Source organism: Notamacropus eugenii, chromosome 3, assembly GCF_028372415.1.
Source record: "Notamacropus eugenii isolate mMacEug1 chromosome 3, mMacEug1.pri_v2, whole genome shotgun sequence".
Lineage (NCBI taxonomy): Eukaryota > Metazoa > Chordata > Mammalia > Diprotodontia > Macropodidae > Notamacropus > Notamacropus eugenii.
The window spans coordinates 242,889,645-242,914,920 of record NC_092874.1 but is presented as its reverse complement, the minus strand read 5'-3'; the positions used below and the strand labels follow the sequence as shown (position 1 = coordinate 242,914,920).

The 25,276-nt window shown below is 37.4% G+C and overlaps 1 protein-coding gene across 1 annotated transcript in view; it reads right to left on the bottom strand.

Moving 5' to 3' along the window:
* Nucleotides 1-3,224: 3,224 nt before the first annotated feature.
* The window catches only part of HMGA2 (high mobility group AT-hook 2), a 195,181-nt gene continuing 173,129 nt past the window's right edge, over nt 3,225-25,276 (bottom strand). Inside the window, exon 6 of the mRNA XM_072655282.1 lies at nt 3,225-6,214. Within this exon, the coding sequence (XP_072511383.1) occupies nt 6,167-6,214 (48 nt within the window). The 3' untranslated portion in view covers nt 3,225-6,166. The remainder of the gene's footprint in view (nt 6,215-25,276) is intronic.

The following is a 25,276-nucleotide window of genomic DNA, read 5'->3' as shown; positions in this document are numbered from 1 at the left end:
AGCTGCCTACTTTTTTCTTTTTGTCCCCGTCTCCAAGAGTGTCCTTTATGATATTCCTCTTGTGCAGTTCTTGGTTGAAGAAGTATCATTGCATATTCATGTTCACCATGAATCTCTCTATTTACCTTTGGGTATCTACCCTTCATTCTTTAGGAACTGTGGTATCTCATGACTTTTAACCACACAGCATCACCAGAAGAATATTGTTGGGGAAATAGATAAGAAAAGCCTGAGATTGATGTCAAGAGACTCCCTAAGTCCCAGGTGCCTTATTTTGCCTTTCTTTTTCCTTTTCTTAGCATGTCAATGACTAGTAATCCTGGAAAATACATCTTTCCACTGATTTGGGAATTACCTTATCGATAATCTTGAGTTCTAGAGTTCCTGAGTTCCAGAGTAAAGTGCTGGTTAACCCAAAAGGAAATTTCCTTAACAGCACACTCTCCAAGGAGAGGAATACCAAAAGGGTCACCCCTCAGCTGGATGGATAAAGACATCCAGTTAGGGTCCTAAAGATCAGGTCCTTGTAAACCCTTAGTCACTGTTACTGTGAGTTGCTCAGACAGTGCATTTCTGAACTGAATACAAAGTGCTATGGAAGCCAAGGGAGTAGACACTATATAGGAGGATGGATTTTCAGTTGTTTCAAAGGCTGTAGTGAAGTAGGATGAGAAAAAGTCATAGAACTGAATGATCAAGTGATCATCCATAACTTTGGAGAGAGGAGTTTCTGTGGAGTGATGGATTCAAAAGTCAGACAAAGGGTAGCTGAGGCAACGATTCTTTCTTGTGGTCCCTAAGTGGCTTAATGGATAGTATTCTGGATTGGTAGGAAGGAACACCTGAGTTGAAATCTTGTCTCAGACAGTTACTAGCTGTTTCACCCTAGGCAAGTCATGTAACCTATCACAGTCTCAGTTTTCTTCTCTAAAAATGGAGATAATAATAGCAATACAGCACAACAAGGTTGTAAGAGTCGAATGAATCAATATACACAAAGCAGTTTTCAAACCCTAGCATGCTATATTAATCTCAGTTATTATAATGATTTCTTGTGTGATAGTAAAAGAGAGGTAATACATAGCTTAAGGGGATGGCAAGGTCAGCTGATACAATATATGCATACTTATACGTATATATACAATATATAATATATAACAGACACATATATATGATATATTGGTTGATATATTATAAATATATTATTTTATATATTGCATATATTATATATTTATTATATACAATATATTTTATAAGCGATATTCCTCCTTCCTTTTAGTACCACATAAGAAATAATTATCATAGCTAATGTTTAGTGTGTGTGTGTGTGTGTGTGTGTGTGTGTGTGTGTGTAAAATGGAGGCATTTGCTGTGCTTTCTTTGACCACCTAACATGGAGGCATCTTGCTTCTGAGAGAAGACACCCTGTGTTATTCCCCTACCACTTGGGTGTAGCCTCTTTGAATTTTCTCCTAGCTGGAAGAGACAATGTCTTTCAAATGACCAGACTGGGAAATTCTCAATCTCTTTCCTTCAGGTTGTAGACAGGATGAAGAGTGAAAATCCAAATTCATCCGTAGCATAGACTCTATGAGCTGATGGGGTATCCCCTGCTCCTATTTACCCTGTGGCCCCAAGAAATAGGCTTGGGGCTGAGAGTTTCTTTTTGGTTTATTCTATTTCTCCCTTTTGGTTCTAGGTGCAGATGGTAGAATCCTTGTCAGACTCAGTCTTTTCATCATTGGTGACCTTGGAGGCAGGATTCCAGACTGAATATTGCAGTCCAGTAGGGAAGTCTGAAGAATTCAGGGTCTCTGGGACTCAAGCTCAAGGCAGGCTTTGGTTTGGGAACTCGAGACTATACTATATAGGAACTGAGTTAATTGTTAATTACTAGCTGTGTGACCCTGGGCAAGTCACTTTACTCTGTTTGCCTCAGTTTCCTCATCTATAAAATGAGCTAGAGAAGGAAATGGCAAACCACTCCCGAAAACCCCAAATGGGGTCACAAAGAGTCAGTCACTACAGAAACAAATGAACAACAAACAATACACTTTGGACAATAAAATATAAGCTGTAGGAGGGCAGAGATTTTCACATTTATGTTCACAATACCTAGATAGAGCACCTTATTTAATTCTTGTTGAATTGAACTAAAGTGCTGACATATAATAATAATAAATAAAGACGATAAATAATAGCTAACAGATGGCACTTAACTGTGTGCCTGGTGTTGTGTTAAGCACTTTGCAGAAATCTCATTTGATTTTTACAAGAACTCTGGCAGGGAGGTGCTGTTATTATTCCCCTTTTACAGATGAGGAAACCAAGGCAAACAGGAGTTAAGTGACTTGCTTAGGGTCACACATTTAGTAAGTGTCTGAAGCTGAACTTGAACTCAGGTCTTCCTGATCCATTACTTTATTTATTTTGTATGAGATGAGTCGTTCTCTCTATTAGTTTAAGAACTATAGTTCTTTCAAGAACATTTCCCTTCCTTCTTGTAAAAGCTGGCATCCAAAATACATGTTAAAACTAAATGAACAAATGCATGAAAAAGTACTCACTATGTGCTAGGGTTGTCATAAGTACTGGGGGATAAAAATTCAAACAGCAATCCTATCCTAGCTTTGAGGAACTTGCATTTTAGTAAGGCAACACAAGAGGGTGGAGGGTATTGACTGGGAGGAGTGTTTTGGTCTAGGAAGTCACCCTGTGTAAAGAGGAATCATGGAATTGTTGATTGAGATCTTTTCAGCAATAGTAATGTAGATGTGATGACTGTTTCACTGGGGTAGGGATGGGAAGAGGGAGAAAGATAGAGAAGAACACCAGTAGGGTGACAAGGCTATTTAGTTTAGGGAGACCATACTCAGCGGGTTGTACTTTCTCCCCATAGATGTCCAGAAGCTACTATCCCATTCCCTCAAGACTGGGATGGCCCAAGCTCTCAATACAACCCTGCTCCTTCACCCCATCCAAGGTCAGGATCCTATCCCCTGGTACCCAACTCCTTGGGCATTCTTCTTTCCTCACCCAATCCCTGAAGGGCAGGAGCCATTCCCTCTGCACCATGGGCCATCTGGCTCCAGTGGAGAGCTCTCCCAAATCCAGAGTGAAAAATGATTTGAATATTGTCTTTGAATCATGTCTTTAGCCTGGTTCAACTTTATTACCCATTTAATGGAGCTGTGACAAAATGTAGGAGCCAAACAACCTGGGGATCACAGAGGCTATGATGTTTATTGTGCTGAACAGAATGTGATAATCCATTAAAGGAACATTTTCAACAAGCAAGCAGTTCAAGGTACAATCATAGACAGCAACTCTATATGAAAACAAAGCAAAAAAAAAGGTTAGAAGACACTCAAGAAACAGAGAAAAGGTAAACTGCAGTTAAACGTCTTGACACTTTTCTCCTGCAAACATACCTATCTTGCAGAAATGGTCGAAAAGCTAAATGTCCAGTCTTACCTAGCTGTGCCCAACGACAGTTAAAGAACAGTCCTATAAAATTTATCTCCCACAAAAATAAACTATAAATATATAAAATTTTATGATGCTCTCACTGTTCCGATGGCCACAAGCTTTTTTTCAGTCTGAAAAATGAGGTATAGTAGGCCCTAAGAGGTAGTAATGTGTTCTGATTGTACAATATACAGAAAAGAAAAGACAAACTTCATCAGAGCTGTAAATCCCTCGGTGCTCAGAGTCTGACCAACACGCATTGACCACTGAGGTTTCTAAAAATGTAACATGCCAAAGGCTTTTATGGAAAATGACTTTTTATTTCTTCTCAAAGAGTCTCTAGTTCTTTCCATCTGTTTAATGCACAGTTAGCATTAACATGCCTAGTTTTAATTCTCCCGTCTTTGTTTCTGGGTGAGGGGCATGATTCAGAACAATGAGCTCTCCGCCAGTCTCAAAAAAATATGTGAGCCTTCAAGGGAGCTCAGCGAAGAAACCAGAAAGGAGTGTTTTTTTTCTTCTTCTTCTTTTGTAGTTTCATTGGACTCTCATACTAAAAAAGTCATACTGACATAAGCCTTCATGAGAAACTACCTCCTGGCCCAATTCATAATACAATGTTAAAAAAAATAGACATAATGACTAGGAGAAAGAGGCATTAAAAACTCTACATAGGAAGCATTTAAAATAAATCTGGTTGAAACATATTACAAAAACATCACATTTGTGTAAAATATACGAAAATACTTGTCAAGCATTTTCTTACAATCTACTAATTTTAAAACATGTTTTAATGATTGCATTATGCAAAAGCCAAGCTCACTGCTTCCTACCTACAAAGCTTCAAGTTTCTTTGAAGGTTTTTATTTTTAGTGAAAAAGTAATTTAAAATGTGTTCTTTTCTATCAAAATTCTTTTACAAAAATACTTTTGATTAGGGATTAGTTGCAGTCCTAACTGTTTCAAACATGGCAGAACTAATGCTGAACGTTAACATGTTCATTCCATTTCATGTCTGGAGGTAGGTATTTGTCAATTCATTAGTCCATTTCTTTAAACGATTCATTTGAGGTACAAACTTGGACAGTAATGTTCAAACAGTACAGCTAAAATTTTGTTTCGTTTCGTGTTTGTTTTTGTCATGTAGTGTCATTGAAGAAAATTATCCTTACAAAACCTAGGAGCAATTCAGTACAAAAATATATTCAAGTTAACAGTACATTACATAGAAATCTAGCAGAGAATAGAAATAAGTACATTTAAAATTGGGGAAAAATGAAGAAAAAATACATGTCATGCTGAAACACACTAAAGAGATGGCTTCTTTAACTCTAATTAAGTGGTGAGGCAGAAATGAAGTGAAAATGAAGAGATCCAAAATCATTTACCCAAAGGATTTTTTTTTCCTGCATTTTATGTGTATAGCAGCAAGAATTTATCAGGCTGTAAAAGTAATTGTAAAAAATCAGAGGTAGCATTGAATAGTGGGGAATATATTGCATCTGTTGCTAAAAGTGCAGTTTGAATGAAAAGATGGGAGCACTGAGGTTGAGGTAAAATACAGCCAACCATCCTATGTCAAAAGGCATCATTGGAATTCATACAAAACCCCACTTTGAGGTACATGGTATTCTTTTTTTTTTTTGTTTTTTTTTTTTTGTTCTTTTTTAAAAACATTTAAATCAATACAGAATAGAAGAGAAATGAATCCTTTGAATTTCCCATCACTAGTAGGATGACTGTGGCATCCCTCCCACCAATTTAAAATTTCTCCCCTCCCCCATGCTTCACGTTAGTTGATGTCATTAATCCAGAAGTACCTTTATTAAACATTTTTTTTTTAAAAGATGGTCATTTTACTTGATTACCATCTACAGATGCTTTCAGGACAATTGTTACTGATTTCTAAATGGAGTTTACCTATGGAGAAAGTCAGCTCTACCCAGATGAGTGTTTTCCTGAAGATGAGTACTACTGAATGTATTGATTGCTTCTGCCAATATCCTCGGTATATCCTTAAATATACAATTTGGCAATGTAGATTTGCCTTACTTCCCTTCTGAAAATGAGTATAACCTCTTCTGGTTTATGAATTGAGAGAAATGACAAATCAGCCTTAAATCTTTCTGGAAATAACAGTAAGTGAAAAAAAAAATCAAGTAAAAGTCTACAAGAATAATTAAAAAAAAAGAGTAACATCTATTTCTTATCTTTGGTGTTCTAAACAGGGAGTTGACTAAGATAGGAGTGGGTTGTTGGTGGTGTCTGAGGCCTAGAACGTGTTTCACACCAAGCCTTTCCTGTATGAATGCCCATTATAATTAATGTTACAAGTTTCTTGTTTACATGCAGTGCAGTGAATGACTAAACCTGATTCAAAGATTTTTCTGACCCATTCACCCTTTCTTAGCAGCTCAACAAACTATTAGTAGGTTAAGAAAATAGAAAACAGTAATTAAAAGTTGCATCGTTAATCTGTATCCCCCTGTGTTACAGCAGTTTTTCACTAAACCTGGGACTGTGAAGGGATTACAAAAAAGGTGATTAATAAAGTCCTTTTTAAGGTTATGTGATTTTTTTTTCCCCCAGGCAAAAGTGGAAAAGACCATGGCAATAGAAAACTAAGTGGTCACGGCAGTGTCTTCTCCCTTCAAAAGACCCAACTGCTGATGAGGTAGAAATGGAATGTTGTGGTCTCCTAATCGTCCTCTGCAGATTCCTGTGAGGATGTCTCTTCAGTCTCTTCCTGAAACACATAAGAACAATCATTATTCCCCATGATGGACCTTGTAAGTCAAGTGAGAAGTGACTTCCTTATAATGAAAATCGGGACTTGAATTTCTGTTGGCTTCCAAGAAGGATGAGACTAATTGGCAAGCACCTCCCACTTTCAAAGTTTCTTAAACAAGTAGTTGAGGAATCAAGGTGTTGTTTTTTCCCATAACAGCCATTAACCGCTGTTGATTTAACATTTGACATAGTGACAGGCAGAAAACGTAATTGTTTTCAGGCCAAAGAATGTCAGTATGATGTCTGTTTCTTCACCAGTGAGGGCAGAAAAAGAAACATGTGCATCTCTATCAAGATTGTTCAAATTTGCAGTTACGGGTCAAAAAACAAGAAGAGAAAAAATGAAGGAGGCCAGGAAGAACTGTGTCCTTCAAGTGTTAGCAGTAGTGGTGGCCGCCCCCCCGCCCCCTGACTCCTTCAAATGTGTCCATGCTCTTTTGTTTATTAAAGAATCAATGAGGGAGAAAAAAGAAAATCTAACCAATTTTGTGTGTGCATGAATTGAAATTTTTTTTAAAGCTCCAAAGAGAGTAAATAATATCCTGTAACTTCAATAAAAGTGATGACCAGGGGTCTATCTGATTGCTCTGGCTTCCAGACATTTAGGCCATACATAGAAATGCGCAGTCAAATGGTGGATTACCCCGGCAGCATGAATTTATTCTGTCTTGATTATGGATTGCTGGGAACATTTTTAATGTTGAGTCTGAGTGTTCCTCCTGCTGTCTATGTCTTTGGAGTTGGTAGGGGCCTTCAGCAGACCTCCCTGCTCTCCATGCCCTCCAACCCCCTCACCAGGCAGCCCTCTTTCCTTTGCTTATTTAATAAATTTGCAGTACCTTTCAGGACATGGGTGGTAAATGGGAGACAATAAACATTTCTGATAAAAAGGGTTGTTAGCGAGAAGTTGATTTTTATCAAATGCAACCCATCATCTCCTAAGACGGCATGTGAACAAGACCTAGGAAGACTAGGTAAACATTTACCCCTACGGCTAACTGAGACCCTTTAAGAATGGCCGGCTTAAAACAGCTTATAACAGTCTTCATACTTTAATAGATTTGATTTTCCACATGGCTTCATTTTGTCTGGGTGGCTAACTGACACAATTTATAGCTCTCTTCCTTTCCCAGGCCACTACAGTACACCATTCAGTAAAGCATGCCTTAAAGCTTGTCTGCATTATATGGCCAAACTTCCATTCATTAGTGTTTGAAACACTTCAGCTGTGAAGGGGTTTCTAAATGCTACCATGTGTGACACCGCTGCATGAGAGTGGCCGCGTGGAAAGAAAACACACACACACACACACACACACACACACACTCACACACACACATCCATATACACATACTTCTCTCTCTGTCTCTGTCTCCTCCCTCTCTCTCTGTCTGTCTGTCTGGCTCTCCTCCTTCTCTCCTCTCTTCTTCTTTCTCTCTCTCTTCTCTCTGTCTCTCCACCTCTCTTTCTTTCTCTTTCTCTCTTTTCTCTTCTCTCTCTCTCTGCCTCTCCTCCTTCTCTGTTTCTCCTTTCTCTGTCTCTGTCTCTCCTCCTTCCTCTCTCTCTCTCTCTCTCCCTCCTTTCTGTCTTTCTTTCTTCCACTTCTCTATCTCTGTCTCTCTCTTCTCTATGTCTCTCTCTGTCTCTCCCTCCCTCCTTCCCTCCCTCCTTTGGCTTTAATCATAGACCACTGCTTATTACGATCCCTTTTCAAAAGGTTTCAAACATCTCCCCCCAAAAGGCTGAAAAAAAGCTGTTAATCCTGGGAATAAACATACACACACAAATGAATGGATGACAGCTTAAAAAATATAACCACAGCAGCATCTAGCCATGAGATTTAACACTGGTTTTGTTTAGTCTGCTGTGGGTTAGGTGGGAAACGTGGAAAGCATGAAGTAAAAAACCTTCCTGCTCAACCATAGGCCTCCAGTATTTAAGCCGGTAGGTTTAGACCTCTTGACGAGGCAACAGGCCATGACCCTGGGATGCTACTCTCCAGAGGACCAGCCACAGAAGGAGATGTAGCGTGATCAAAGCCATGGAGGAAAGAAAGACAGAGAAGTCAAGGGTCAACTGCCTTCTGACCTTGTCTTTTCTCTTAATATTTCAATTCCAGGAAGTTGCTAACCTGTCCAACAGAAACTGGCTTCATTTCGGTAACGACTCACTTCTCATTGTGACTAAGGGATGTGCATTTAAGTGACTACTTTGAAACTCACTACTGCGATGGCTACTTTTTTTTTTTAAGTGAGGTGGACTTTATTTCTTTTTATAGGATCATAGGCTAAGAGCTAGAGGGACTTTTTCAGATCATCTACTCCAAGCCCTCTCTTTGAGAGATGTGGAAAATGAGACCCAAAAAGGTGAAGTCAGGGTCGCATAGGTAATCAGCAGCGGCATTGGGATTTGAACCCAGACCCTCTGACTACTACCACTACAAATAACCGGCGTTTATGCTGTGTTTTGACTCTCATAAAGTATTTTACATTTTTATCTCACAAACTACTGTACGAGGTAGCTGCTGTTTTATAAACAAAGAAACCGAAGCAAACAGAGGTGAGATGACTTGTCTAGTGCATGCAGCTAGTAAGTGTCTGAGGATCTGAACTCAGGTCTTCTTGACTTTAGAGTCCTCAGACACTGCACCACTTAGCTGTCTCTGAAGCCAGATCTTGAGAGGTTAATGGGGCTCAAGTAGGTTCGATAATTTGCTATACTATTATAGAATCCAAGGTAAATATAATAACCAGAAACATTTTCTGATAAGTGGAGACAAACAAAAGGAAGCAATCAGCCATAAAAATGCTTCAAATTATTAATAATAAGAGACAAAAATCATCTAAAATGCAGCTGAATGACAAAGTGGATGGAATTCTGGACCTAGGACTTACTGAGTTCAGATCTCTCCTAGACATTTTATTAGTTGGGTGACTCTGGGCAAGTCATTTAACCTTTCTAAGCCTCCGTTTTTCCTCATCTATGAAACAGGGATACTAATAACATCTACTTTACATAGTTGTTAGGATAAAATGAAATAACATATATGTGGTACTTTGCAAATGTGTGGCTAAGTGGTGCAAGGACAGAAGGCTGGTCCTGGAGTCAGGAAGACTCATTTTCCTGAATTCATATCCAGTCTCAGATACTTGGTAGTTACATGACTCTGGGAAAGTCACTTCATCCTGTTTGCTTCAGTTTCCTCCTCTATAAAATGAGCTGGAGAAGGAAACAGTAAAACACTAGTATCTTTGCAAAGAAAAGCCCAAATGGGATCATGGAGAGTTGGAAATGGCTAAACATCGTCAACAGCAATTGCTTTGGAAATGTGAAAGCACTACAATAATGTTCTAGCTCTCGTTAAAATTTCATATCTTTCCTATTAGTGAAATAACAAAAGAGGAAAATGGAAATTGTTGGAGAGGATATGGAAGGAGAAGCACATGAAAGCACTTTTGGTTGAACTGTGAACTATACTTTAGAAGTCACCAAGTGGGCATGCCCTTTGACTCAGTAATCTCACTGACCAAAAATGTAACCCAAAGAGCGAAGGGATCCATATGTACTAAAGTATTTCTAGAAGTACTTTTTGTTTTTGCAAAGAATTGGAAACAAAGCGAGCACTTGTTAATAGGCTTCTTTCAAGCCTCAGCTTAGATCTTCTGTTCTAAAGGAGATTTTCACCATACCTCTTAATTCTAATGGCTTCTCACAGTGGTTTATTTCCAATTTCTCCTGCCTATAACTTGTTTGCATATGACTGCCTGTTGTTGTACTCATCAGAGAGTGAGCTTGAGGACAGGGATTGTTGTTTGCCTCTCTTTGTATTCCCAGACCTTACCAAAGTACTGTGGCATCTAGTAGGTGTTTTATAAGAGTTTACTGATGGGCTAATTGGAGACTGGCTCAATCAATTACGGTATATGAGTGGGATGGAATATTATTGTGAATGAAAAAAGGGAGATTTAGGGAAATTTGTGAGCAGAACCAGGAGAAAGAAATTACACAATTCCTATGAAAAATAGCTTTGAATTATGATCAATTCCGTCAGCAATTGCATACAACTCTAGTGGGATAATAGATGGAGTGCTGGAAGGGGAGTTAGGAAAGTCTGAGCCTGAATCTTTCATTAGTATGACCAAGCTAGTTATCTCCTTTTGTCCTTGGTTCCTTAGCAGTTAAATGAGAGGTCAAAACCTCAATAGACTCTAAAGTCATGAACCTCTGACCCTATCACTCCTAAAGACAGATGACAATTCATGATTTCCTTTTCTTGGTAGAGAGGTGATGGAGAAGAGGTGCACAATGAGACATAACATTTTCAGACAGGGTCAATTTGTTGATTTGTTTTGCTTTGTGGTTGTTTGGACGTTTTTCTGTCATGTTTGACTCTTTGCGATCCTATTTAGGGTTTTCTTGGCAAAGATCCTGGACTGGTTTGCCATTTCCTTCTCCAGTTTATTTCACAGATGAGGAAACTGAAGCGAACAGAGTTAAGTGACTTGCCCAGGGCCACACAACTAGTAAGTGTCTGAGGCTGGATTTGAACTTAGGTCTTTCTGATTGTTTGCCAGCCATGCTATCTGTTGTAACACATCGCTACTGTTTGTTTTGTTCAACTACACTTGTATATCTAGCACAGTGCCTGGCACATGGCAGGCACTTAACAAATGTTTACTGATTGATTGATTTCTTATAAAGGAGGGTTTCTATTGGTGAGGGAAGAACATAGAGTGGTTGGTAATGATAATGACACAAAAAATAAAAAACTACATCAATGAAATATTTTAAAACACTCAGATGAGTGCAGAAGGAAGTTCAGAAGGTGACAGAAACAGGACAATATTGTTGCTAATATATTAAATTTAATACTGAAGAAAATAAATTGCCCTCAACACAAGTTCACAGTTTCATAAACAATTCTCTGATTTATTCTTTGTATATTGAAATGTTCAAGGATGTTAGGAAAGCTTACAATAAAAAGAAAAAAAATTGAAAGTATTTTTAAAGTATAAAAATTTTAAATTTCAGATCTTGGAAGGAATTAAGTTTCAAACTCACAATCTTACAAATAATCCATGTTGAACTCTGATAAATTATTCAAAACTGCTAGAAACTGATCACCAAGATCATGAGATGTTATTAGTTTGTTCAAAGCCCATTGTGACTGAGAGAAAAAGATAATTTAGGGTATTCTTTGTGGTTGCTGAGTACTTTTAAATATAACACAGAAAGGTAGAGTGATAACTACCATTTTTCATGCCCAAGGCAAGAAGCAGGAAATAGACCCTCAAAAATCAATCTTTTAAGGTAGATTCAGTAGGAGGGTGTGTGTGTATGTGTGTGTGTGTGTGTGTGTGTGTGTGTGTGTGTGTGTGTGAATTTAGGAAGAGAAAGGGAACATGTGTGGGACACTACAAGGCCTTTGTGTTGGGAGGGATAAGTTTTCTTTGGTGGCTTCTTATTTTAACTAATTATTCTTGCTAACTAAGAGTGCTAAGCTCAATTGTATCTACATTGTGGATGGAGCATGTATCTGTTAACAGTTCCCTCTAAATTTCAGCACTTTGGGAACATACTTTAACTATCCTGTCCTACTTACAGAAAGATCTGGGAAGACAGAGTTGTTTTTTTTTTAATGTTTCTTTTTGACAATTTTGACATTCTTTCACTTTTTGCATTTAACAAATGCTGGGTGCCATCTGATGCGATTATTATCCTGTATCACTTTCAGGACAAATATGGCTCCCAATGGATGAAAAATGTGGTTCCGCTCAGTGCCTCAGCTCATGGTATATATGTCCTACTATGTGAGAAAGGCGAAGATTGGGCATACTCCCAGGATAGATATTTCTGTCAAGTCACATGAAGATATCCGATGCCTTGATACCTCCAAAAACTAGTTTCCATTCAGTAGGGCCCTATAAGTAGTAGAACTGTCCAAAAGAATGAGGTAGGTGGTAATGAAAGAAAAGGAAAAAATATGAGGACCAGGATGAAGATGACCTTTGAAAATTCAAGTGATCTCACTCTCAATTCAATTCAAAAACATTTGTTAAGTGTGTACTACTCAACAAGCATGGTGCTAAGTGCCAGGATATAAAGAGAGGCAAAAGACACTTGCTGCCCTGAAGAAGCTTATAATCTAATGGAGGGGACAAAGAAGTTCTATCTACCTTTCCTGGGTATGACAGCCATGTCCTAGTACAAAGTATGACTATTCTCAGAGCACGAATCACCTGGGATCCCTCTTAAGGCCAAATGAATACATCAAAGCAGAAATTGTGGGGAGTGACTAGGGTAGGGGCCAGCCAAAGTGAAGAAAATGCTAAGACTGATTTCCAAAAATAGCAGAACTCTTCTGATGCACAGGCCACCTAGAATCATGTTCTCTTTATTTTCTTCTTTATAAATCCAGCCACTAATTAGTAGACAGACTTCTGGGCGATGGAATAATTTAAAAACTTGTTTTTAAAGTCCAAGTTAAAAACCAATCACCAATGAGATCGCAAGATTGTTCAGACCTCCAACAAAAGCTTTGAAGTAATAAGAAAGAGATTGAAACATGTAGCCAAGAGCTGAACACACCTCATTACGGCCTAGCTATGTGGGAAGGCACAGCTACAGCTTCCTGGCCAAGCGTTCTAAGCCATTGGAAAGGGACTTCAGGAAGGTAAGATAAAAGGCCCTTTCAAAGTGGAAGTGCACAGTGACATTTTTATGAGCACCAGTCACTAAGGCCTCTCTGAACACTGAACAGCTCACAGCTATTCACATAGCTACCTCACAAAGAAAACGGAGGCTGCCCTCTGAGGAGTGTAACCAGTATGTTTTCTGGCAGGGAACAGAGGAAGGAGAAAGAAAGAGGGAAACCAAATGGGAGAGATTTATTTTTTACGATTATTGGTAAACTATACCCATTTTTGCCCTGGTTCTTCTTTCGTCCATGAAAAGAAGACAATTCCCAAATGTGGTTCTACCATCACTTGCTCAGAATACCCTGGCTCTGAACTAAGCTTGGAAAATTCCAGAAAGAATCAGAAACATATTTTGGAAATATCACTGTCCATTTGCAGAATGGATGTGGTGTACCTTATGGTACAATTCTGCTAAGTAATTAAAACACACACATACACACACACACACACACACACACACACACATTAATGCTTGATGGGGCTCTAAAATGCTTTTAAAAATGTCTGAAGAGTTTAGTCATAGACCTTACCACACAGACACTGGTGAGGTTGTGAGCTGGCAAGAAATGTAGTATTTAATGTTAGAGAGCTCAAGTTCTGGGTTTAATTTTCAGATTCAGACTAAACAGCGGGTCTGTAGTGAGAGGGAGGCCGTCCCAATTCCTAAATTGAATGGGGAAATGGAAATGCTCACCCCTTCAAACTTTATTGATTGTGTATCCATGGAGTACTTCTTTGGGCAGATCGAGGAATGCAAAATCACAGAAGTCCGTGTCGGCTTTAATAAGGTTCTTTTTTTTTTTTAACTGCAAAGAATTCCACTGCTCTTTTATTATGTAATGCTGCAGGCTAAAAATACATCCATAATTTAAGCCATCTTGCCAATAAATCTACAAATACCTGGTAATCCAGAAAGGGTAGTTGTGGTTTAATGACATACTTTTTTTGTCATCCTATTATGTTCAACTCCTTAAGGACTTAGGATGACGCATTTAAGAGTTTTTCAACTTCTTGAATATCTCCAAGCAATACTGTCAGAATGGGAATCAAGGGCCCTCCTCTCAGCAGTACTGACCAGGAACTAATTTTTCAGGTCTCTTTGCTAAGAGACTCACATGACCACAAAACTGAGCTTTCTTGCTTCTCTGTCAGATATTTTAATTTAAAATGGATTGGGGCTGTTTAACTTAATGGAAAGTGATTATTTCCTCCAACTAGAAAAATTTTATGGCACTCCCCCCACTTTTTGAAATGGAACATACATAAACTATATAATCTGACAGGCACAAGGGTTCCTAGAGGAAATGCTAGGGATGAAACAATTTTTTTTTGATAGTCTTAAGATGAAGAATAATTTTTTTTTCATTTTTATACCTCACTTTTATCTTACACTTATGACCTAATCAAAAAATGCACAAATCTCAAGGTTCCTTTGGGGAACATATCCCCAATTTGGAGGTAAAAACGACATTTTTAGGATAATCTGTGAAAGGAAATGAAAGCGCGTCACAGGATCATTGATTTAGAGCTGAAAGGGACTTTAGATATCAAGTCATCTAAACTTTTCCCATGAGGAAACCTTCCAACCTTTTATGTGAGGAAAATGAGTCCCAGAACAGTCAGGTGACTGAAAACACACACAGGGAGGAAGAGGAAGGAGGAGCGTTTGAATCTGAACGCAGGCCTCTATTGGGTCCAATGCTTTTTCAGATACACTAGAGGATCTTAACCTTTTAGGAGTAACATTCAAGATGCCATAGGCAGTCTGGTGAAGCCTATAGACCCTTTTCCAGAATGCATTTAAATGCATAAGGTAAAGCATAAAAGATTGTAAGGGAAACCACTTATACTGAAAAACAATGATTCATTGAAAGAGTATTGAGTTTGGATATCAGGTGAGGTGAGTGATAGCCCAGGCTCTTTCATTAACCAGTTGGGTAAGCTTAGGCAAATCACTTAATCTTTACCTGTCAAATGGTGAAAATGTGACCTGATATAGCAAATGGTTCAAGAAATAATTGTGAGGAGCAAATAAGATAATACAGGTGAAGGTCTTTGGAAGAATGAGAAATGCCACTCAATTGCACCATAGCTTTCTTTTTTTTTTTTTTTTTTACTGTGATTATGAATTTATTTTCTTAACATCTCTGACTATGCTTTAGCCTAGGAGGGGTGAAAATCCTCTTAATATAAAGTACAATGTAACATGTCCTATGGAGGTTCTGGAAATTTACCATTCCATGCAGGTGGTTTTCCTTTCTTCAGGAATATAGAATAGAAAGTGTTGGATTGGGAGTTAGGACACCTGAATTTGAGTGTGAAACTCTAATGCTATCAATTTGGGAGGCAGCTAGATAGTGTAGTGGATAGGGCACTGGATCTGGAGTAAGGAAGACCTAAGTTCAAATTCAACCTTAGATAATTACTAGCTGGGTGACCCTGGAGAAGTCATTTATCTCTGTCTCAGTTTCCTCAACAGTAAAATAGGTATAATAACAGCACCCTACCTCCCAAGGTTGTTGTATAGATTCAATAGATACTTGTAGGGAATTTGGCATAGTGCCTGGCACATAGTGGGTACGTATTCCTAACCTTCCACTTTTTTTATCTGATCCTGGATGAAAGTACTTGTGGGTTATTGTGGGCTATTGTGAAGAAAGAGGTTAGAAAATCTTCAATAGCTAAAAAAGTTACTATTACACTTAAGACGTATCCACTGACAATGATTTAAGAGCACTGGAATATCATCACTTGGAGTGGTGATAGAGGTGGGGAAGGGGCTTAACAAATTAAGTGACTTTTTTGTTATTACTTTACCTTACTTACCAAACACGTTAATGAAAGAAAATAGCCTTGGAATCAGGAAGACCTGGGCTCAACTCTGGTCTCTAGCTCATATCGACTGTATGACCCTAGGAAAGTCCCTTAACCTCTCAGTGCTCCAGGGAAATTTATTAGACTTTAAGAGGAAAAGCTGATTTTGATTGTCCTGGTAGACAGAGAGTCCTCACTGATGATTCCTTGCATTAATGAAATCACAACAGTGGTCCAAAAAAGGTTGGCATTTTAAGCACCTTTACCTAAAATGTAGAATGTATGGACAAATATGGAAGGTTCAGAATAAGAAATAGGCAGCCATTTTGATCAGGCTTTAGAAATAATTTAATAGGGCAGGCCCTATGATTTTATTGATAGAGAGGACTCATGGATAAGGAAACTCCTCCTATCAGTTGACAGAAGGTTGGTAACTTTGAAATTTATAGTTTTAAAGAGTTTCCTAGAAGATTGAGAGGCTAAGTGCTTTGCTGGTACTGTCAGAGGTACAACATGACCCCCGGTTTTCCTGGCTTCAAGGCCAGTTTCTTTCCACTAAGCTATACTGCCTCTCAGATAACTTGAGATTATTTTAAAAATTCACCTAAATTGCTGATACTTTCTAGTACAGAATAAAATTCTTTTGAAAGGATGAAGGCATGCTTAATCTTTCTTCTTGGTGACTGATTGATACTGGACCAACAATACAATGTCAGCTCTTGTCTAAGCCAAAATGACCATGCTAATTGCTTTTCATGCTAGCTTTAATCCTGGTGTAACAAACAATGCTAGCTGATGACGATGAATCACATACTTAGAAAGCTAGTTACATCATAGAGAAGGGTCATATACATTAGATAGATAGTACGCTAATTAAAGGTGGTGCAGTGGATGGAGTGCTGGGTCTGGAGTCAGGAAGACTTGAGTTCAAACCTGACCTCAGACACGTAGTAGCTGTGTGACCCTAGGCAAGTCACTTAACTCTGTTTACCTTAGTTTCCTGATCTGGAGAAGGAAATGGTAAACCATTCTAGTATTTTTACCAAGAAAATCCCAAATGGCATCATGGAGAATCAGACACAATGACCGCACAAAATAACAACACGAAGTAATCATTTGAAAGAAAAAATCTTCAAGGTCTTGCTTCAAACAGTTAGGCAATGTTCTTACTCTTCTGCAAGGCTATTTGGAATCTGGTTTAGTTAAAAATACTTTTTAAGAGGTCAAAGGTGACTTAGTGGTTAAATAAATTCCTCATATATTTAGGGAAACAGTGAGAAACAAATGATTTGTTTCTATCAATTTTCACAATATATCAACTTGCAGAAAGATTTATTTCTACTCTACTTTCTGATGTTTAAGAGGAAAAAATCTAATCTTCCTCATTTAATCCTCTATTATTTCCTCCTTAAAATTAAAAAAATTGTGAATCCAAACATGATGAATACCAATAAATATGAATAGTTCTATGTACAAAGAATTAAAAATGAGGATTGTATATGGAACTGCAAATTTCTACCACATACAACTTTTCTTTTTTTTTTTAAAAGAATGTAATAATTCAACATATTGGTTACAAAACTGCCTATTTATATCTCCCTCTGAACTTTCTTTTTTTTTTTTTCTGATTCATACATTTCAAAAGTTCTTCATTGGTGCTCTTTTCTTTCTTATTTTTTCTTTGGCATCACCATCACTAAGATCCTCTTCCTTCTAAATTTCACCCCTCCCCCAAATCTCTGAAAAGGTGATTGGTCACTTCATTGATGAGTCATTGATAGTTTTTTAAAGTCGTTTCTCTTTAGGCTGTTGTCATTTTTATACAATTTATTCTCTTAGTTCTTCTTAATTCTCCCTATCACTTCATGTAAGTCCTCCCAGATTTCTCTGAATCAGTTGCCTTCTTCCTGTCTCATTGTGCAATAATATTCCATAGATTTTAGAAAAATTTGTTAGCCAATCACTGGTTGATGGGCACCCACTCTCCTAGTTTCCAGTTCAAAAAAGAAATGCTCAATATTTTTCAACATGTGGGTCCTTTCCTCTTTGATTGCTTCGCAATTGGTGTATCTGAGTGCACACAGTTTAGTGACTTTTGGAGTACAGTTAGTTCTAATTTAATCTAATCTCATCTAAGAGTAGTATTGTTGCTTATACGGGTACATACAGTTTAGTGACTTCTTTTTGGGGGAGGGGCATCTTTGCCAATTTTATGTACAATATCAACTTAAGAATTGTTTTAGTGTGCATTTCTCATATTTGTGTTTTGGAGCATTTCACATTCCCCTCTGTTTCAAAAAACAGCATTTTGAGTAACTTTCATATACGATCATGAAAAAGTATTACTGACACTTACAACTGTTGCCTAATATATAATGAGTCTTTTTAGGCAGAGGAACCTATATTTTTATTCAACTTTTAGAATTTTCTTGTGAGGCTAGACTTTGAAAATTGGTTACTGTTTATTCCATATTCAATCCTGGCCAGAAAATTTGGCAGGTCAAAGCTTCTGCTAAGTTTACTAACTGATTACATGTGACAGGTGGTTGGCATTCAAGCTGTATCCAAATGGAGGTGCCAAACATCCAAAGCATGGAAGTGAGAGGTAGGGAGAGGTCACTATTTGTTTATTTTTTAGCTTAACATGGGGCCTTTCCTCCACACTTAAGAAGTTATCACTCATAAATTTGAAGTTGGTCTCTGTTAAACTTGAATGTTTTCATTACCCCCAAGTTAATCCCTTCCCCCATTCATCTTACAATAAAGTCCTGAGAAAAAAGCAGAAGTGGAAATACCATTTTGGAACTGAAAACAATCATGACCACATCAACAACAACAAAAACTCTCCACACTCTAGCAGAAGCAAGGTCAGCCCCAGACACCCAGCTCTTTGACCTACTTGGGGTCTATAAACATCCCCAAACTAAGCAATGAGTTTTCACTTCTGTTTAGAAGTTATGTCATCGGAATAACAAAACATTCTCTGCCAAGAACCAGTTGACTTCCTACTCTTGCCAATGTTCCTTTAATACAACTGTTAGCTAATTACTCCATCTGTTTATAGGACTAGTATTAACAGCTAATAATTATCTGGATTTGCTTCATTCTTCCCTTGTTTTCTGCTTTTTCATCGCAGATCCTTTCTTGTGTTTCTATTTCTGATATTCCCTTCTCCCTTCACTTTTCTTCTTAATATATCATTCTGCTTTTGAAGTCTCTTACATTCTGCTTTATATTCAACCTATCTCCCTATTAAGAATATTGCTTCTAGCTCTCCTTGATCTAGGAGATGTGAGGGGGGAAGAGGTTGTTAAATCAAATCCTGGGTTTCTTATACAACACAAGAGTGCCTTTACTGCCTTTTAAAGAAAGACAAGTTGGCATCAAAAGTTTACCAACTTACAGAAATGCTTCACCAACCTGAAAGAATTCATTATTACTGGCCCAGCAAAAATCATTACTCTCCCCGAGAAAGTAGACGAGTGGCTATTTGTAAATCTCATTTATTATGAACTATTTACTCTACTGGCTGAAGTACGATATAAAAGATAAGTGTTAGAACGAGAATGCTTTCTCCTCTCTCTTCTTCTCCACTCTTTGTGTGCCTAGACTAAAAGCCCACAGTAAATCTGCCTCTTTTTTTTTGAACAAGATGCGGGCTGCAATTCATCAACTTGCTGTTCCCCTAAATGAAATCTCTAATTTTGTTCCAAACAATGTTTAGGTTGTCTGAAATATAAACATCCCCACAACTGCCCTTGAAGTCTCTGTAAAAACATTCAACATTTGCTATGTAAGGTTTTTTTTTTTCTTTTAATGGGGGTAGGAGGGAAGCATGATAAACCAAGTCTTGCTGAGGTGATTTTGCCATGGTGCCGTACCTATTCTCAGGACGTATCTTTGGCAGGTTAAAACAGTTTACGTCTAAATAGACACTTGTGCTCCCAAGCCTCTAAGAAACTGTGTCTTCAGATTCTAGGCATGAGAGAGAGAGAGACAGAAAGGAGAGAGAGAGAGAGAGATCAATGCTGGTCCTCATTGCACCCATTCAAGGGGTACACTTTCCAGGAACATGAAGCAAATGAGAGAAATGGGGTGGGGGATGGCTCCTATTTAAGGCTGCAAAGACAAAACTGTTTCAGGAGGATGGAGGGAAAATAATGTTTTCACTAACATGTAGGCAGTGTCTTCCGAACTTAGCTTTAAGCCCAAGGGGAGGAAATGAATGAACAATTTGAGGGATTGATAAAACAGAAAATCTTTTTCTGTCTTCTTTAAACTCACATAGATTTCTTTGTTAGCACAATGAAAATAGGTCTAGCTTTGTGCTAGACACACACACACACACACACACACACACACACACACACACACACACACAATCCCACCCTGATAACTTTCATGGTGTTACTTAAACAAAATGCCCATATTTCCTTTCTCTTAAAGTTAAGTCTATAACTCTTAAGTTATGACTAAGGATACAGCTGCTTCAAATTGCTAGAAAGCTAGCTAGGAAATGGTCTCATTTGTATTTTTTGCTGATATTATCACTTTAAATCAGAATGTGGTGTGGGCACAAAGATAGGATTTTTCTTTCCCCCAGTGGTTTGTGAAATCATCGTCTAAAAAGACAACAATTATGTAGAGTCTTTACATTTTAGCGTTTTAAGAATATTAATTTTAAGACTAAGGAAACTATTGGGTTTACTTTATAAATTCAAGCTTGACTAGGGGAGGTTCCCTATTTCTAATTCATCTCTTTGTTTCCTACGGTGATGCACATAAACACTTGCATACGCAAGTTTTTGAGACTCACACAAATTCTGAATTTATCACCTCACAATAGATGTTACTATGGTGTTTTCTGTTGGTAAGAATGGCCATCCTTGGAGATCAGAGGACGTCAAAGCATTTGATGACATTATGCTCTCTTACAATAGTGTCTTTGTTGCCTTGTGTACATGTGACATTTACACGGCATGCAATTCAGCCTGTCTTAGCCTCACAGAATGTGAGAGCAAAATCCTTGTTATTTCTCCCTAACAATTTAAGAGTACGTTTTCACTAAAAAAAATCGCTGAAAATATTAATGCCTGTATTTGAGATGAAATGCATAGAAATTGGATGCTGGCTAGTGTCTCCCAGAAACCTTGAGATTTATCTCTGTAAACTAGAAGCTCAGCAGCCAGGAAGAGATCTGAATATGTTGACACTAACTACAATTTATACAAACTCATTTATTTCTTCTAAGATCTTTGTGAAGGAAGACAGGGAAAGGTTCCATTAGCCCCATTTTACAGATAGGGAAAGTGAACTACAGAATGGAGGCAAGATTACAGAATCAGTCCAGCAAGATGAGCCAAAAACCTGGGACTCTTCTTACCACTCCTTTTTAAAAACTGTATTCTCTCATTGTAGTAAAATCTACACATAGCATTACTTAAACATAACCCCTCAAAGCTCTGGTGATGAAGAAAGGATATGATTCTGACTTAATCCAGACTGCCACATGGAAAAGCCATCTGTGAGGATATTTTGAAAGAAACAGATGGAAAAGGAAGAGATTCTTCTGAATGTCATGTAAGATTTACATGATCCTGCATGAACTTCCATGTAGTCCCCATGTTTATCTAATTTATCACTATTTCCTTCGACAGCATAGATTAAGAAACCCACATGAACGCATGTTCTTGCTGTTAATTCTAAATTTCGACTCTTTTCCTTTAAAGGTCAATTCAGTACTATAAGAAAAATGCCTGAGAAGCAGACTGATCAGTGAAGATCAGCTCTGTTCATCCTTTGCTCCTGGGATAACCATCAGTTCTCTTGAAGCTTAATTCACTCCCTACTATTCACTGATCTCACTTCTCCTTACTTTCTGATTGAGAATATTTGTTCCAACCAGGCTAATCTATTAGCCCTTCACCGCATTTCATTCCTTCCTACCTCAGGTGCCTTTCATGTATGATATTTCATTTGCCTGGAATGCCTTTTTCCGCCCACCAGCCCAACATTCATGGCTGATTTTCCCTCAGAATTCACCTCTTTCAGTAAGACTTCTACTAACAAAGAAAGAAGCTGAGTAGGGTGGGGTTGTGGGAAGTCTCCTGGACTGCAAGCCAGAAGACCTGGTTTTATCATCAGCTTGCTGGGGGGACCTTCCTTCGGCAGGCCATTTAACCTTAATCTTAGTTTGCTCAGGAATAAAATAAGTAAATGAGTATAGGAATTCCTGCCCCACCTATGTCATAGGGTTGTTGGAGAGGATCAAATGAGATAAAAACTCTTTCGAAACAATAATGCACTATGCACATGTAATGCCCTAATAGCATTTATTACTCTTTCATTCTGCATTTTCTCAGTTCAGGGAAAGTTTTTACTATTTTTTTATGGGTATACATTGCGTGTTGGCAACTTGATCGAAGTTTCCCAAGGGCAGGACACTGTCTAGTATTTCTTCTGTATTCATCATAACACCTCCTACAGAGTAGTATATATATTCCATTATATCTATATTCTGCATATATAATACAGAATAACTATGCCATGTTATTGTCATCATTTTTTTCGGTCATGTTTGACTCTTTGTGACCCCATTCGGGATTTTCTTGGCAAGGATATTGGAGTGGTTTGCCATTTCCTTCTCCAGCTCATTTTGCAGATGAGAAACTGTGGTAAATAGGGTTAAGTAACTTGACCAAGGTCACACAGTTAATGTCTGAGGCTGGATTTGAATTCATGAAGATGAGTCTTCCTGACTGCAGGACCTGCACTCTATTCACTGTACTACTGCCCCAATATGCCATAGACTCTCCATAAATGTCAGGCACTAAATCTGTGCAGTGATATTTACATTGCCCAGCCTTTTAACAAAAAGGACCAATGGAAAAATCATTTTTACTGAGTAATTTCATATCTGTGAAAGAAAGGAGAGGTCAGGTAAGCATGGGTTCTCTAAGTTAAAATTCCAAGTTTGCTACTACTCTTTCCTAACTTTAGCTGTTTCTCCAACATCTATTCTCAGGTAATAAAACCAATTTATCTCATATATTTGGAGATGAAGGAGAAACAGGAATGATTTATTCTGAGACCTTTGAGGATGATGGTGGTGATCATTGCTAACATTTTAATGGGATTTTAAGATTTACAAACTTTGTTCCTTACAACAACCCACTGAGGTAGCTAGCATAACATAGTCCTCATTTTACAGATGAGAGAATGGAAGTTTAGAGATATTAAATGGTTTGTCCATGGTCCCACAGATAATAAATATCAGAGTTGGGATTACATTTTGGCTAAACAAATTTTCAATTACTTAAATAACTTAGTATTTCTTTGTAGTCTTTTCTAAAAAAAATACATCAATTTTATTTTTCAAAAAACTATCTCAGAATGAGAGGAACTGAAAAAAGTCAATCCTTTGAAAGGATTTAATGATTAGAATTGTAAGGTGAATTTTAAAATATTACCCCATACCTTGTAAAATATTCCACTGATTTTTTGAAGTTATTTCTTGCTTCTATTTTTTTTAAATTAAATTTAATTTTTTTCAATTACCTGTAATTTTCAAACATTTGTTTTTTTTAAATTTTGAGCTCCAAATTCTTTCCCTTTCTCTTTTCCCTTTCTGCCTTGAAAAAGCAAGCAATTTTACATAGATTATACATGTGAAGTCATGCAAAGCATATTTCCATATAAGCCAAAGAAAACACAGACAAGATAAAAACCAAGAAAAATAAAGTAAAAAAATGTATGCTTCAAATTGCATTCAGACTATGTCAGTTCATTCTATGGATATGGATAACATTTTTCATCATAAGTCCTTCAGAATTGTCTTGGATTGTTATATTGCTGAGAATAGCTAAGTTATTCACAAATGATCATCATACAAAATTGCTGTTACTCTGTACAATGTTCTCCTGGTTCTGCTTACTTCACTTTGCATGATTTCACAGAATTCTTCCCAGGCTTTTCTTTCTTTCTTTTGAAAACACTTTTATTTAAAGTATTGTGTTTCAAATTCTATCAAATACAGATTTATATATATGCAATTATGTGGAACATTTTCATATTAGATATTTTGCACAAGAAGACTTGAATAAAAGAAAAAATGAAACAAAGTGAAAAATAGCATGCTTCAGTCTATATTCAATCAGTATCATTTTTTTCTCTGGAGGTGGACAGTGTGCTTTATCTTTAGTTCTTTGAGATTGTCTTGGATCATTGCATGGCTGAGAATAGCTAAGTCATTCACAATGATTCATTGAACCATATTACTGTTACTGTGTACAATATTCTCCTGATTCTTTTCACTTCACTATGCATCAGTTCATGTAAGTCTTTCCAGGTTTTCCTGAAATCATTCTGCTTGTCATTTCTTATAGCACAATACTATTCCCTTACAATTATATACCACAGCTTGTTTAGCCATTCCCCAATTGACAGACATCTCTTTGATTTCCAATTCTTAGCTACCACAAAAGAGATGCTATAAATATTTTTGTAGAAATATGTCCTTTCCTCACCTTTTTGGATTTCTTTAGGATACAGACCTAGAAGTGGTATTGCTGGATCAAAGGATATGCACAACTTTATAGCCCTTTCAGCATAGTTCCCAATTGCTCTCCAAAATGGTTGGATTAGTTCATGACTACACCAACAGTGTATTAGTGTCCCAGTTTTCTGAAAACTGCCTGTTTTTATCCTTTGACCATTTATCAATTGGGAAATGATTTATATATTTTTAAAATAAATTTGACTCAATTCTCTATGAGAAATGAGCTCTTTATCAGAGATACTAATTGCATATTCCCCCCCTCCAGTTTTCTGCTTTCCTTATAATTTTGTTTGCACTAAAGCTTTTTAATTTCATGTAATCAAAATTATCCATTTTACCTCTTGCAATGCTCCGTATCTCTTATTTTGTCCTAAATTCTTCTCTTATCCATAGATCTGATAGGTAAAAATTTCCATGCTTCCTTAATTTGTTTATGATGTCACTCTTCATGTCTAAAGCACATTCCCATTTTGACCTTATCTTCATATATGGTGTGAGACGTTGATCTGCACTTAGTTTCTGCCAAACTACTTTCTAGTTTTCTCAGAAATTGTTGTCAAAAAGTGAATTCCTGTCCCCAAAGTTGCTGATCTTTGCCTTTATCAAATATTAGATTACTATGGTCATTTACTACTATATACTACATACCTTCTCCATTCCATCAATCCACCACTTTATTTCTTAGTACCAGATTTTTTTGGTGATTGCCACTTTGAAATACAGTTTGAGATTTGCTACTGCTAGGTCACCTTCCTTCACATTATTTTTTCATTAATTCCTTTGATATTCTTGACTTTTGTCTTTCCAGATGAATTTTATTATTATTTTTCTGGCTCTACAAAATAATTTTTGGTAGTTTGATTGGTATGGCACTGGATAAGCAGAACTGTCATTTTAATTATATTGGCTCAGCCTGCACATGAGCAGTTGACATTTCTCCAATTATTTA